The 16,931-nt window shown below is 38.2% G+C and overlaps 1 protein-coding gene across 1 annotated transcript; it reads left to right on the forward strand.

Moving 5' to 3' along the window:
* Nucleotides 1–14,045: 14,045 nt before the first annotated feature.
* LOC110795525 (uncharacterized) lies at nt 14,046–15,080 on the forward strand. Its single transcript, XM_022000536.2, has one exon. It carries the CDS (start codon nt 14,046–14,048, stop codon nt 15,078–15,080), a length of 1,035 nt encoding a protein of 344 aa, XP_021856228.2.
* Nucleotides 15,081–16,931: the final 1,851 nt, after the last annotated feature.

Raw genomic sequence — 16,931 nt, forward strand, 5'->3', positions numbered from 1 at the left:
TTACCCTTGTTAGTGGGGTGACTTTATATATTCTAAGTAGTGCTTAGAATTTGGGAGGGGTTGTAGCCATTCTAAGGTCCGTTTTACATGATTAAAGCTTAAGATGGTGTCCCTATGACGTGTGTATAGCATTAGCGTCGAGAATTTACGATAAAATCGTCATTTCGAGTATTTTTAGAGTGTTTTTCTCAAGCCCCCAATTGTAGCTACGGGATTGGCTTGGTGCTATAATGCCTTGCATACGTTTTTATGCATTCATGGTGACATAGATCATGAATAGTTTGAACCAGATTCGTTTAGTGCGAGGTACGTTCGAGTAGTGATCTGCTACTTCTCTTGTAAATGTCGTATTGTGCGACATTGCCATGGTCAAGGTAGTCACATGTTGAAGTGTGCCTTGACCAAAAACTAGGTGCCTTTCTTTACCCATAATCATATCTAGAAATATCTTTGACTCACTTGCAAAATGCATACTTAGATTAAACCAATGACACTTTATTATGTTCGAAGAAGTCTTTGAAAATTATTTGAAATCCGAGTCCTATTGTGTACAATCCGAGGTGTCCTAAGTAGGTTGACTTATAGAAGGTTTCGTACAGGATTACATGAGTGAATCAAAATACTGTTACGATTTTTGGAATGCTGTCTAAGGATTTGTTGGAAGCCAGGGTGCAGGCGTCAAGATATACTTGTGCCCGTTTGGCATATGCTTTAGGCTTTTAAGGCCATCTTTTCCAGAATTGCGGGAATATAAACCGTTTTCAAATTGACTTAGATTTACTTGGTGTATGTCTGCACGAAAGGTCAAGGTATACTTAGTTCTTTCCCTAGCTCTTTCATTTCAATTTTTTAGCACCCCCAGTTGCTATTATGTCTTCCCATTAATGATGCTTTTAGATTTTGATTTTAGATGCCCGTGTCATATGTCTGAGTAGGGTGAGCCTTGGTTAAGTGCCAAGTCCTATTGACAATGTCTGATTTTTTTTCAAACGGATTTGGAAGCATTTGAATTACCATGAACGGGTGCCCTGAGTTCGAGGGAACGATGGGGCGATGCCGTAGAACAATCCTCTTTATTGCGAGCTTACTGCCTTTACTACTTGTTGGCGATTATGACTGTGTCTAGTGGTGAAAGAAGGTCTTTAAGGTAAGTTAGTTCGCTTTAGGGAGGGTCAAGTCGAGTACTTTAGAGGTCATGGACGCTTGCGCTAGCCCCCATTCAATTGAGGCAAAGCGATCTTTTGAGTCTTGGCTAAGTGCCTAGGAGTGTGAGTGCTCCTTCTAGCAAGGGTACGTGCCCTTATTATTTTTCGATGTGTGCTCGTTTTGGCATCTTGATGACTTGGATTCTTCCTTTGACTTTAAATTTTTCTTTCGGCTTGGATTGCAAGTAATTAAATTTTAATAAGGGACTCTATTTCTTATTCTTGTTATTCTATAGGCTCTAACATTTTTGCAAATTGGTTGGACCGAATCATGGATTGCCTACGTATCCGCCTTAAATAGATTTAATTTGGAATCAGGTCTTGCGTAGTTCTTAGCCTAGAAAATGGTTTCTTAGAATGCTGATTTTAAACAAGTACGTTCGAGTGGAATCGTAATGTTTGAAATAGGGTGAAATAAGTGAAGTTTATTATTATTTTAATCTGCTGCTTTGCCATAAGCCAAAATTTTGTTTTATTTTTTTTAAGTACATGTATTTGCACAAAAATCTTTTCATGTGTTTTTTTGGTACGTATATCTGAATACGTGTTGTACCCCTCCAAGTGTTCGTTATTTTTCCGTGTATGTGCGGATAAAATGACGAGCACTTCTGAACAAAATTTGGCGAGCAGAGAGAATCAGCGCCCAGGCAGGGGCGTTAAAGATTTCGGCGCCCAGCACTGGGCGCTGAAAATGGTTTCTGGGCGGATCCTTTTTTGGTGCGCTAAATGCTTCTTTTTCTTTTTAGACTAACTTTAGAGGCGCTTTGCAAAGTTTCTTTTTTTATTATTTATTTTGTACTTTTCATTTGTCTTCATTTTTTATTCGTGACTCAAGACGGTTTGAAAGATGGGTTGAATGCGATAGGATAATTTGTACGGGTATTGGTCAAGCATGAGGATTACATCAACCAAGGCCAATGAATATCATGGGGACGGCTCAAGGGTATATCAACAGGATGTATCCAAACAAGTTATATGGTCATTATGCTAATGGTGGTGTAAGAGCAGGTTTGGGCTTTGGAAATAATGGGTATGACACACGTGTCAATGGCCGTACGTGGTTTGCAGTTGACAACAAGTTCAAGAACAAGAGTCGAGGTAATGGTTTCTTGGGTTATGGCAATGAGAACATGGATGGGTTAAATGAGCTGAACAGGGGCCCCAGAGCGAAGGTGTCTAAGAACATAAGGATTGGAAAGGGTAGACATCGTAGAACCTTATGTAGTTTTTGTGGCATGATTTGGATTGGTTGACTCAATTCTTTCCCTTCGTTTACTTGGGTAAATTTCGCACTTTGGGAGGTACGGGCTAAGTATTTCATAGCTCACTCTCTTCGCTCTTCGCTCTCCCTTTTCTCTTTCTATTTTCTCTTTTGTTTGGGATTTCTCCCCATTTTTTTTTTATTTGGGCTAAAAGGTAGATGGTTGTGGTCTTTGAGTCACGAGGCGAGACTGAGTGAGCCTCGTTTGGTAGGCCTATAGTGGACCTTTAACTTTAGTAGGCCTAGGGTGGACCTTTAGCTTTAGTAGGCCTAGGGTGGACTTTTAAATCATCTTACTTTGCAAGCGTATTTAGTCGTTTCTTAAAATGTGCAAATAGCGTAGATTCGAAATCTTGTTTTTACCTTATTGAAATTTAACGAAAGAATTGCATCGAAAATAACTTTTTTTCCTTCTTTTCAGACTCCAGTTTCTGGGATTGAATTGGAAGTTGTGATTTAGACTCGAACTTTCATTAATCTTTCTGATTATAACCCGTGTATGAATACAAGGAGGTGGCCTAGACTCAAAATAATGACGTGGCGTAAGCCTATAATACTTGACCAAGCAACTCTCAGACTTAGGCTAATTGGACCATAACTTCCATTGGTTGACACTTTAGATTTTAACCCTTGGGTGTTCATTTGTTATCCGCCATTTTGCTTAATGTTGGCAAGGTAGTTAGTCGGGGAGATCGAATTTTCATTTTTGCAAGACTAGAATCATTAGTGCGGCTTCCCTCTTAGTGTGTATTGCTTTACCCCGATGGTAGCCTTATGGCATGCCGATTTGGGTATTTTCATGGTTCGTCATGTTGCATTCATGGAAAATATTTTAGTCCGTACTTAGTAGTATTTCAAGGAGCGAGTGGCTCGAGAGGACTATGATAGTCGTGACCCAATGTGATCATAAGCCTTGAGGCTATTAATAATTTTTTGCCGATGGTATTGATACCTTAGGTTCACTTTGGGGGTTGTGCGACTATGGAGGAATGATTTTCAGAACGTGACTGTTTCCGTTTTGCAAATACTATAATATATTCTTTAATTGGTGAGAGAGAGTATTGAGGCCGTAGATTCTTAGCAAGGGATGACAATTACATATGGGTGCTTATTGATTTAAATGTTAGGAAGGGAGACTCAATATGGTTTAACCTTTTAACTTGCAGAACGACACCAAGCATTAGGACCGATTCCATGGATAAGACAACTAAGACTTAGGATTTAGATTGTACTTTGGCATAGCCTAGTCTAGACTCGGATTTACTTTTTTATTCGAACATTATTTTTCCTTGAAGACTCTATTTGAACATTATTTTTTGAATACCTTGCCCATGTGACATTCATAGTTATTAGCATGTTCGGTTTTGGTGCCGAGCATTGTCGTCGTAGGAGGCCTAACAACGACACAAAGAGTTATTTATTTTTATTTTTTAGTCGCTTTTAGAATCGAGTGCCTTTTCATACGCCCTTGCAGCAATTTTTACGAAAAGTTTTTTTTTTGCTACGTATATTTTTTATGCGCAGGCACCGAGGCTGCTGCGCCTGACCAAAAGGCCAGGCAGCAACTTCAGCGCCCAGCGTAGGGCGTGAGAAATTATGGCGCCCAGCCAGGGGCGTTGAAAATGCGTCCCTGGCTGGTTCTCGTTTTCTGTTTACGTTTACTTTTGTTTTTGCGACTTTAATTTTGCGTGCTTGCCTTATAACGTCCTTTACGCGTTGTGCAGCGTTTGTGGGATTCGTTACAGGCCATCCCGAGCGTCGCTTGTTTTTGTGGCGATCGTTCGGTCTTGCGGAACACGTATTTTGGTATAACTCTTTGGCCAATTGGTTTATGAATGTTTGGGCAATTTTTAAGGTCGTTGGTTTTCTAACATTGTTTGTCACACACAATCATGCATTTCGCTACACGTAACTAACATTACATCATGAGGCAATACTAATATGTCATGTAGTTTATGATAGGCTTCTATGGGTAGTATTTGCGCCTGGCTTGGTACCGCTTCTATCGCAGATCCAACACATGCCCCGGTCGAGGTAGTGCCTTCAACAGACGAATTTCTCCCAAGAGGCCAATCACGATGTAAGCCAAGGGGGCATGCACCAATGAGAGGGACCTAATGGGCGAGCGATTGGGTTTGGGACGGGTGTACTACTAGCGAAAGTGCCGAGTGGACAACATCCGAAGCGTATGCACCCCCCGGTTGGCGATGGGTATCCTTAGTCCTAACTCCCTGAGGGAGCCAAGATTCGTTATGCGGTTCTGCCCGTTCACATTAATATGCTGATTTTCAGGTCGTCCCAACTTGATGGGGAAATAAACGCGGGGTAGGATCGTTTCACCCTTCGGCTATTTTGATTACCTACAAGCACGAGTATTTCCTTCACTATCCCCAGTGGAGTCGCCACTGTGAGGGGGTCGAAAAAGCACGAGGCTAATGCGTGACCTCGTCCCTCGTGGGTGTGACGTTTCTTTTTGTCAAATCAAGTTTAATTGGATTTCCTGTGAGTTTACACCCAATTGACTAGTAATATAGGAGTCGCCATTCAGTTTTTAACGACAATGAGAAAAACTGACAAAACCCGGTTATCGTGACATAAAGGGAGTGCAATTATGTTTGACCACGACGGCCGTAGGTTCCCTTGTGATCCCTGGTGTGGGGATCTCTCAACATACACCAGCAAGGTAGAGATTGAGGGTTCGGGGACTGTAACTACCGAGAGGAGTACTCGCTCTTCGATAACTCCAGAGGCAGGATATCCTTACTAGCTCAGCATAAATAATTGAAGGGACATGCGTTAACTATTAAACTAATCTGAGTTGATTTTAACAATATGCAACATATAATACTAGATCGATCGCGATTATCTGATTTAGATTGTTTTAAGGGACCTAGCATGATAATCCAATTTCCCAACATATTATTTTTATTAGGCGCAATAGAACAATCAGATTTGATTAGTTTAACAGTTTATAAAAAGGGCGAGGAAAGCAATTAAACCATGGAAAAGGGACACATTACGACGCACCCTTGAGAGGTGCGTCATGGTTCTTAGAAAACTAACCACTTTGACTTTGCTATTTCTCCTTTTATTTAACGAATCTCAAATTACGGGACAGGATACGTTCTGTTCGATTTTTGGATCGATTGCGACATAACGCGTGATCAGTTTCGCAGCATGAGGCTTAGGCTTAGGGGTTTAGAGTCAATACTCAGAATAATAATTGTGTGTTGTCTTTTTCACGTCGAACTTGGGGCCATATTTATAGAAAAGAGTTCGTGGAAAGATAGAATTGTAGAACTCTAATCCACGAGGAATTAGGAAAGAACACGTCCCAAGTATTTTCAGCGCCCAGGGCTGGGCGTCAAAGATTTCGGCGCCCAGCTCTGGGCGTTGAAAATAGGATCCAGGCAATTTCAGCGCCCAGTGCTGGGCGTTGAAATTGATGTTTGGGCCGTTTCTTTGTCAGATTCGAACTCTTAGAATCCGGAGTGTATGAGACTTAATCGAGTCTTTTAGTGCATATTAATTTTATGACGGGATGCGTCTGGGCCCATTACGAACTCTAGGCTCGTTAGGATTTTAATTAATACATAACTCTTATTTTCGAATCGTATTAGGAACAGGATTCTCTCGCAATTTCTATCTCATTTAGGATTTATGTTGAAGTGCAACACCTAGTTCTGACAGGTTTCTATCTTTTATGACTTGCCACTTTTAACAACTACCCATTACGATAGTTACTATTTTTAGCATGTTTCCATAAATAGCAGGTTTCTATAAATAGCAGGTTTCGGGTGAAATTAAAAGGGTGATTAAGATTCGTTATTTTATAGGAGATGCGTTGCCAAGTGGAGATTTATGTTCTCATCATCGAACCTTCCCTTTCGGGAATGGGGACAAAAGTAGGTGTCTACACTTAGATTTATTCACATGGGTCGAATATCTCCAATGGAGTATTTCGTGTTTGATTTAGTAAATTATATTACTTAATCCAAAACAATATTATAAGATCTTTGTAAATAGATCTTAATACCCAGTATGTACTAATTTCGCCATGGTCCATCATTGATGAAGAGTTTCAAATCTAAGTCATTAGCATTTGAATGTTATTTCACAATAGAGAGATATGTGTGTGATACACATAGGACCAATTAAGTTTTACGTACTCCCACTAAACTTTTTATATATCTATAAGAATCATGTACATTTTATGAAACTAAAATACTTATTAGCTTCACTAAAATACAATTCTAATTCCCAATTGCTTGCTTAAATATGTACTTAGATTTCATAAGTTAGCTTTCCTTTTCAAGTATTTATTTGGATCCACAAATCCTATGACATTCCATGTACATAGTTTCTTCCAACATTTGATTGAGGGAGATGTTTTGTCATCCAATTGCCATATGTACCAATATGCAATCATTGCTTGAATTATAGACTTGAGCATTACGATTATGCTTGAGGTTTCAACACAATCCATGCCATGAATTTGCTTGTAACCTTTAGCAACTAATCTAGCTTTGTGTGTGAACACAATTCCATGTTTGATGGTTTTTATCCTTAAAACCAATTTGCAACCAATAGATGTAAATCATTCTTGCAAATCAACAAAATTTCAATTTTGTCATCAGAACATTGAGTATGTTTTTATGGCCTTTAACCAATTAAACATTAAGTCTATATATGGCCTCTAACCATTTTAGGGAATCTAGGTTTCGTCATAGATTTCTTACAAGTCCACAAACTCATTAATCTACATGATAATAGTTTGACTGTAAGTTGTAGGTTTCTTCACTATCTAATAGAAGAATCTCATAGCTTCAGTGACCTGAACTCCATGTTTCTTCACTATCTAATAGAAGAATCTCATAGTTTCAGTGACTTGAACTCTATGCCTACTTGGGTATAGAACATAAAACAATAGAATATCAATAGACACTTCAAAGTCTTTTGAATATTCTGTTCTCCTTGAAGCACTTGTAAAGTCTTCTAAGAGATGTCTATTCTTTAAAGCCACTTCTAAAGTCCTTAAAGAATACGTGTTCGGATTTTCTAAAGAACTTCGAAAAGCCTCCGGAATGTCCGTTTATGTTTGTTGTTCGCCTCGAAGACTTTCGAGGTCTATTTTCTCCCACTTGTCATTTTGGAAACGAATCTCCAAAAGGACATCATTTCGAGCAAACAAACATTATGTTCTCAAAAATTCGTGGTAGAAACAATACCCTTGTGTCTCATTTGAATAAATCACAATGAAAAATATATCTATACTTGGGCCTTAGTTTGTTGAATAACAAATACTAAGCTCCCACTGAGTTTAGCAACTCTTTAGATATATAATTATGAAAAGATATTCTGAAATTACTTTTCAATAGCTTTGACGAATTTGGTTTAGTTTGGTGGTAGTTGAGCATTTTGTTTTAGAAATTATAGGAAAAGTCTTTATGATTCATCATTGATCGAATCAAGTACTAATTGACTTCGATCATTCCAACGTAGATATTTCATATCTTATGGAGCTCGATCGTGAAATTACAACGCACAATCATTGATGATCATATTTGGTCTTAAAGTAATCATCGTCATGATCTAACCTAGATCTTTATGATTTCTTGCCAAGTGGATTTTATACTTCTGAATCTTTGAACTAGCCAAACAGATTCAAATTTATATCACTCAAATCCAGGTGAAATAATAAAGTCATAAAAATCTTTCTTTAGCTTTGAACTCTATTGTCTAGGCGTTTTAACAATATTTCATATCTTTTGTTACTTTCAACAAGTAAGACTAGCTTGTCTTGAATTGATCTAGAAATCAATCAACTTTCAAAAGTCCATAAAATAGAGCTTTTGAATGTTAACTTGTTGACATGGTGTAAGTAACAATGCCAAAGATTAGTGGAACTCAAATCAAGGGGTTGATTTGAACCTAGTAAAGTTCTTTATTGTTAAAGATTTGTTTGTTTTAATCAAGCATATTGACTCAACCCGTAAATGACCATTTCATTCAAATAAACAAACAAACATTGTTTTTGTTTTTCTTGAATGTGAGTCTTTCTGTGTTTGAAGCAGAAATTTAGGTATGCTGATTATGGAACAAAATAGCCATTAAGTTCCACCTTGAAAGGACTTAAAACAAACTAGATGACCCTACAACTAATGTAGCATTGCCATGCTTCATTTCCCACTTGTAGGCCATTAGTGTAGCCTAGCTTCTGTTGTTTGGGTTATTACCGAAGTAAGAACCTCAAGCGGTATATGATACCAAGGAAGTTTGATTGCTAGGTCACTTCTCTTTAAACATAAGCTTATAGGTAGAAACGGAATTGTAAATTCCTTTCATTTGTTCCTTTGTTTTCCTATTTCTTGTACCTTTTCTAATAGCCTTAAGAATTGAATTCTCTAGTGTTGACTTTTATACTTTGTTTAGATATATCCAATGTCATTCCAACAAAGTTCTTACCATTTATGTTGAATATTTTTGTTTCAACTAGATGATCTTACCAGAAGCTTCTAAAGTTCTCTAAGCATCGATCTATTTGAATGTCTAGGGTCTAGACTCATTCGAGAATTAAATGGAAAAATATTTTAGGTTGTTAACCATTGGTAAAGCTGAGAGTTTAAACTCAATGCTTTATGATCTCAAATCTACATTGTATTTTGAATTCACAAGCACCAATCGGTTCGCCATTCGACTTTGATACTCGAAAACAACCATAAAAGTCGCTAAAAGAAACGTACATTTTAAATTGCTCATTTTCTCTCATTTTCGTGAATCGTTCTTGGATTCACTACCAATCGAGGAAATTTACTGTTACCTTTCTAAAAGGATTTACTGCAGTGCAAGATATTTAATTATAAACAATAATTAAAACATACATTGAAGCATGCAAAGTCTAAAAATTTATCATGATTAATAACTTGAAGATTAAAACAATCATGCAATTTAAACAAGTCATTGGCATTTTATTCAAATTTATTGTTCCGGCAGGTGTGAATAAAATGATTCCAAGACCCTAAAATCATTGAAGAATTAAGCACATTATGTATTTTGACTCAATTCTAAAATATTTTAGGTAAGAAAAAGCCTTTTGCTAATAGTCTAGAAACTACTCTTGGTTGATAGGTACGTCTAAGAACTTATTAGGTAAACCTATCAATTTTTCCACGACATAAAATGACTCCTTGAGTTTCACCAAAACTAACATGTACACACAATTATTTGTGTACCTTACCCCTTTAGGATCAATAAGTAACACCTCGCTGAGCGTAAAACTATTACTAGATTGATGTAAAGGTTATCCAAGTAAGTGTTATTTTGGCATGGCACCTTTTAACTCAATTTTTAAACTTTGGAACTTAAGGCTCTTACTATGTTGGTTAGATTTTAAGTGAACTAAAATCCTTAATCATGCAACATAATCAAGCCATAATCTCATGCATAATTAAGACACATTTAAAGCAATAAATAACTTAAAGCATGCATAAGATAAATGTGATCTAGTATGGCCCGACTTCATCTTGAAGCTTCAACTTAAAAGTCCGTCTTGAAAATGGATTGGAAACTCCGTCTTGAATTTCACCATGGGAGGCGCCATTTTCTTCAAATAGGATAAACTATAATTAAACTAATTACAACTATTTGATGGTACGCAGACTATATTTGAATTGAAAAACAAACTTTGGTGCATTAGACCAATTATATTCAAATTAATGGTACGCAAACCATATTTTCTATCCTATTTGGGCCATACTAGTCACTTCATAACCTGCAAAACAGTACATATACAATATATACCATTCACCCATTCATTATCATGAATGGCCCACATAGCTGGTTAGTAAAACATGTTATAATGCATCACATAAATATTTGCAGCAATTAATCAAGGGCACCAATAATCTACCAATTATTCAGTCCTTATTAATTCTAATCAAGTTGTTTAACCTTCAAGGATTTGTAGACCCAATCAAGAGTTTATGACTAAAAATGCTCCCACTTAAACCAATAACTTTATATGCTTTACTAATTTTAAACATAAAATGTATTTCTAGTCTAACCGGAAACATACAAGTTTAATTAAAATTTAAAGCTCATATAAAATTATAATCGAATCCATTTATTTAATTTATTTTCTGTTGAATTAAATGAATTTAAATTAATTCAAGGTTTTAATTTTAGTAAAATAATTATTATAAATTAAAATTTATAATAATTATAATATTCAAAATTGAAATCCGAGAAAACAATTTAAATTATTAATTTCAAAGTTAATTAAAATTATTTCCGAACTGAAAATTTCAAATTAAAATCAAAACGACTCAATCGTAACACGACGAGGCACTTGGGCTTGCACCCAAGCCCCGTCGAGTGCACGAGGCATCAATGCCCCTCGACTGATCGCATAGCCATGGCACAAGCAGCAGCAGCCACGCGCAAACGCACCAAGCCAAGCCACGCTTGCGCGCAGCATGCTCGCTCGCTTCGCAGCAGCTACCGAAGGGATGCATCGCTCACTGGGCGCGAGCAATCGATCGATGGAGAGGCAGCGCTCGTTGGTGCGTGGAGCAGCGCTCGCTGGGCGACCCAGCTCTCGCTCTCGCGCGCGCGCGCCTCGTCTTGTTGTGCCACGCCCCATCGCCCATCGCCTATGCACACAGCACACACGCCCAGGCAGCATTGCCTCGCGCGCGCGCCATGCTTGGTTGCTCGCTGCATTCCTACCGCACGGGCGACGAGCTCCCTTGCTCGTCGTCGCGTGCCCGCACTATACAACACCCCTTAAGGGTAACAGTTGCGTCATTTGCTTTGTGCGTGCAACTTTTATGAGCGAATTTTATAAAATTTTAAACTTTTTAATTTAAAATTAATTTAAAATTAATAAATCATATTAATTTCATAATTTTAGGCCGAAAAATCGAAAATTTATTAATCAATTAATTTCCGATTAACATGGATTCCAATCTAGGTCATAAAAATTTAAAATTTATCACAAATTAACAATTTTTATGGTGGTTTTTAATCATGGATACCTAATTAAATTGTCAATTAATTATGAAAATCAAATCAAATTCTAAATTATTCGAATTTTAACAAATTAATTACAATTACAAATTAGGTTGTATAATTAACAAGCTTAGGCATTCAAAATTGTTAAACATATACAGTAGGTCAATCAAAAATTCAAGATTTAACAACAAGGATCGCAAATATTCAATTTAACATCTTAAAATTACAAACTTTTGCGTTCGAAAAACTAAAACCTCCGAAAAGTCATATAGTTAGGCTTCGAATTTGGGAATTCTGGGTTCGACCGAAAAAGAGTATTTTTGTCAAAATTTTAGAATGCCTTTTACATGCGGAATTGACACAAAAATCACTCGATTTCGTTGAGTAACGAATAAACTGCCGAAAAACTGCGTACATATAATTAAATAAACGCAATTTGCAATTAATTAACAATTACGAAAATTAATCACCCCTTTTAATTCTTTGCAAATTTGTAAAATTTAACCATGTTAAGCAATTTATAGATTATGCAAATAATAAGAGGCTCGTGATACCACTGTTAAGTTATGATACATATGAACAACATAAATCATGCAGAAAACCTTAATGCCAGGAATCATATTAATTGCACATAATCATATAATTAGTCTAGGATGCATACACTTTGTAGCGTGCCCTCCCTAGCTGCGCCCGAACCGAACAAGAACAAGTCTTTAGGACTCCAAGTGTCGTCCCTCCGTAGAAAGTCCACAACACGTCCGGATCCGCCTTAAGATTGACCAACTAGAATCGCCCTTAAGGTACTTGGAATTTTCGGCCAATATGTGGCAAGTGTTTGGCTGATTTTTGCTTGAAAATCTTACCTTTGAATACTTGAATTGTCGTTCATAAATTGTGAACCTAGGCACATATTTATAGAGTCATGGAAAGGGATTTAGAATCCTATTAGGATAACAATTAGTTTAATTAGAATCTCATTAAAACTCTATTAAATAAATTCTATCTATTAGGATTAGGATTTAATCATATAACGAATTCCATTAGCTTTAGGATTCGTATTGAACAAAAGCGTTGCACGAGCACGAGCACGAGCACGAGCCGCACAACCCCCCGCAAGCCTTGCGGCCCACGCGAGATGCACAGCCCGCAGCCCACGAGCTCGCGCGGACTATGGCCTTGCTGGGCCTGGCCTTGCGCTGGGCCTGGCGAGGCTTTGGCAGCGTTTGTGTTGGGCGCTTGGCTTGCCGGACGCGGGCCTAGCTTCGTGCTGGGCCTTCGTCTAGCAAGTCTCGTCCGATGCTAATTCGTACGATGCGCTTCCGATTAAATTCCCGAATCCGGAATTCATTTCCGATACGAACAATATTTAACATTTTCGATTCCTGAATTTATTTACGTTTCGAACAAATATTTAATATTTCCGTTTCCGGAATTATTTTCCGATTCCGATAATATTTCCGATTCTGACAATATTTCTGTTTCCGGCAATATTTCCGATTCCGGCAATATTTCCATTTCCGATAATATTTTCCGATACGTTCCATGTTTCCGTTTCCGGTAACATCTACGACTTGGATAATATTTATATTTTCGATACGATCCATATTTCCGTTTCTGGCAATATCATCGTTTCCGGAGTATTAATTTACTTGCCTTTGACGATCTCAGCTCCCACTGAAACCAAGATCCGTCGTTTCCGAATATCCATAGATGGAGTATTTAATTCCATTAAATACTTGATCCGTTTACGTACTATTTGTGTGACCCTACGGGTTCAGTCAAGAGTAAGATGTGGATTAATATCATTAATTCCACTTGAACTGAAGCGGCTTCTAGCTAGGCATTCAGCTCACTTGATTTCACTGAATTATTAATTTGTTAATTAATACTGAACCGCATTTATTAGACTTAACATTAAATGCATACTTGTATCAAGGGCATTATTTCCTTCATCCGATTCCGGCAATATTTCCATTTCCGATTATATTTTCCGATACGTACCATGTTTCCGTTTCCGACAACACCTACGACTTTGGATAATATTTATATTTCCGTTACGATCCATATTTCCGTTTCCGGTAATATCATCGTTTCCGGAGTATTCATAATCTGCATTTGACGATTTCAGCTCCCACTGGAACCGAGATCCGTCGATTCCGAATATCCATAAATGGAGTATTTTATTCCTTTAAATACTTGATCCGTTCACGTACTATTTGTGTGACCCTACGGGTTCAGTTAAGAGTAAGCTATGGATTAACATTATTAATTCCACTTGAACTGGAGCGGCCTCTAGCTAGGCATACAGTTCCCTTGATCTCACTAAATTATTAACTTGTATAATTAATTAATACTGAACCGCATTTATTAGACTTATCATTGAATGCATACTTGGACCAAGGGCATTATTTCCTTCACAATGTCCTCATCACGGGATTCCAGAGTGGCTCTTGATCCAAGCTTTCTATAATGGTTTGACGCATGAGTATCGAATCTACATTGATGCTGCATCAGGTGGCTCTATCACTGCAAAGGTTCCATCTGAAGCTAAAGCATTAATTGAGAAAATGGCAGCTAATGACAACTATCACCCAGGTGGTCGGAATAGTGCTAAAAAGGGAGGTAAATATAATGTTGATGCTTTAACCATGTTGACTAGTACTGTGCAGGCACTATCTCAAAAGTTTGATCAATTTCAAACTGGGTCATCTACGGTAGCTTCATGTGAAGTATGTGGAATACAGGGACATATTGCTAATGATTGTCAAATCAATAATGTTGGGTTGACAATTGAACAAGCCAATGCTCTTTACAACAACAATAACCAGAGACGGCCATTTGATCCTTATTCCAATACATACAATGAGGGGTGGAAGCACAATCCTGCATTCTCCTACAAGAACACTGAGAAACAGCTAAATCCACCACCACCACGCAACAACTTCAATCAACCTCCAGGTTTTCTAGCTAGACCACCTTTCAACCCACAATCCTTCAATCAACAGACCCCTCCACAACCAAAGTCCAATTTGGAAGCTATGGTTGAGTCTCTTGCTGCCTCACAGCTTAAGCAACACAAGTATTGGGAAGGGCAGATGAAGCAAAATGAGTTCCTCTCTACCTCATTCAACAAATTCAAGCTCATGGAGAGTCAGGTAAGCCAACTTGCTCACCAAGTGGGTCAATCCTCAAAAATTCCAGGCCAATTTCCTGGAAATACTGAGCAACCACCTAAGGATCAGATGAATGCTGTGACTTTGAGGAATGGTAGAGTGTTAGAAGAGCTTCCACCAAGGGTACCTCAAAAGAAAGTGATTGTGGTAGAAGAAGAGAAAGATGAATTTGAAAAAGTGGTTGAAGAAGAAAAAAAGGAACCTATTGTTTCTCCCATTAAGCCATACAAGCCACCTGTTCCTTTTCCACACAGACTAGCACAGGCCAAGCTAGAGAAGAAATGTGGGAAGTTCCTTGAGGTCCTGAAGAAGCTGCACATCAACATCCCTTTCTTGGATGCTATCTCAGAGATGCCTTCTTATGCTAAGTTCTTGAAAGACATGCTATCAATAAGAGGAAGATCGAAGAGAATGCAACCGTTTCATTAACAGCTGAGTGTAGTGCCATTTTGCAGAACAAGCTTCCAAAAAAGCTAGGAGATCCAGGAAGCTATTCTATTCCTGTCAAGCTTGGTGATATTGAGATCTAGAAAGCATTATGTGATCTTGGGGCAAGTGTGAGTCTTATGCCCTTTTCAATTTGCAAGAAGCTTAATATGGGTGAACCGAAACCCACACGCATCTCCCTACAACTGGCGGATAGAACAGTCAAGTTTCCCCTTGGTATGCTTGAGGATGTTCCACTCCGAGTAGGAAAATTTTTCATTCCATGTGATTTTGTTGTGATGGAAATGGAGGAAGATGCAAAGGTTCCCATCATTCTTGGGAGACCCTTTTTGGCCACTGTTGGAGCCATAATTGATATGAAGAATGGGAAGATCACCTTTGAAGTGGGTGATGAGAAGATGGAGTATACACTTACAAACTCCATGGGTTCTCCTTCTATGGGAGAAAATATCTATAGAGTGGATGCTCTTGATGAGGCGATAGAGGCTAAGGCCTTCAGTTTGCAGCTTGATGATTCGTTACAGACAGTCTTGATGGAAAGTGCAGATGAAGAGGATTGGGAGACTGGGGAGTACAAGAGGCTCTTGGAAGAGACACGAGCGTTAGCATCTGAAAATCCTATCAAGGAGGTGTTGAAACCGAGAGAATATAAGGAGAGTTCTACGCCTCCTGAGGTAGAGTTGAAACCCCTTCCCTCTAATTCGAAGTATGTTTTCTTGGTTCCTAATCATACATACCCTGTTATTGTTAATGCTGAACTTGATGACATTCAGATTGAGCAATTGCTTACTGTTTTGAGAAAATATAAGAATTTCATTGGGTATAGCATTGATGATATCAAGGGGATTAACCCTTTATTCTGCATGCATAAAATCATACTTGAGGACGATCATGCTTCTTCTATTGAACCTCAAAGGAGACTTAATCCTAACATGAGGGATGTAGTCAGGAAAAAAGTTGTTAAATTGCTTGATGCAGGTATAATCTACCCTATCTCAGATAGTAAGTGGGTTAGCCCGGTGCAAGTAGTTCCAAAAAAAGGAGGTATGACCGTTGTCAAGAATGATAAAGGTGAGCAAATTCCCACTAGAACTGTGACAGGGTGGCGCATGTGCATTGATTATAGGAGATTGAATAAAGCCACCCGAAAAGATCATTTCCCCCTCCCATTTATTGATCAGATGTTGGAGAGGTTGGAAAATCATTCCTTTCTCTGTTGATTAGATGGATATTCAGGCTTTTCTCAAATTCCTATCCATCCTGACGATCAGGAAAAGACTACTTTCACATGCCCTTATGGTACTTACGCTTATCGTAGGATTCCATTTGGATTATGTAATGCTCCTGCCACCTTTCAAAGATGCATGATGTCAATTTTCTCAGGTCTTATTAAGAACTCTATGGAAGTATTTATGGATGACTTCTCTATCTATGGAACATCTTTTGATGTTTGTCTTGATAATTTGGAAAAGGTGCTCCATACATGTCAAGAAGTCAATCTAGTTCTCAATTGGGAAAAGTGCCATTTCATGGTACAACAGGGAGTCGTCTTGGGTCATGTTGTTTCTCATAGGGGCATCGAAGTCGATAGAGCAAAGATAGAGGTCATTGAGAGCTTACCACCTCCCAACTCTGTAAAAGGAGTAAGGAGTTTCCTTGGTCATGCGGGCTTTTATCGCCATTTTATCAAGAACTTTTCAAAAATTGCTCGGCCTCTAACTGATCTCCTATGCAGAGATGTCCCTTTTGTTTTTAGTGATGCTTGCACTGAGGCTTTTGACAGGTTAAAGCAAGCTCTAATATCTGCCCCTATCATTCAGTCACCTGATTGGA

Source organism: Spinacia oleracea, chromosome 3 (assembly GCF_020520425.1).
Source record: "Spinacia oleracea cultivar Varoflay chromosome 3, BTI_SOV_V1, whole genome shotgun sequence".
In the NCBI taxonomy this organism is placed as follows: Eukaryota; Viridiplantae; Streptophyta; class Magnoliopsida; order Caryophyllales; family Amaranthaceae; genus Spinacia; species Spinacia oleracea.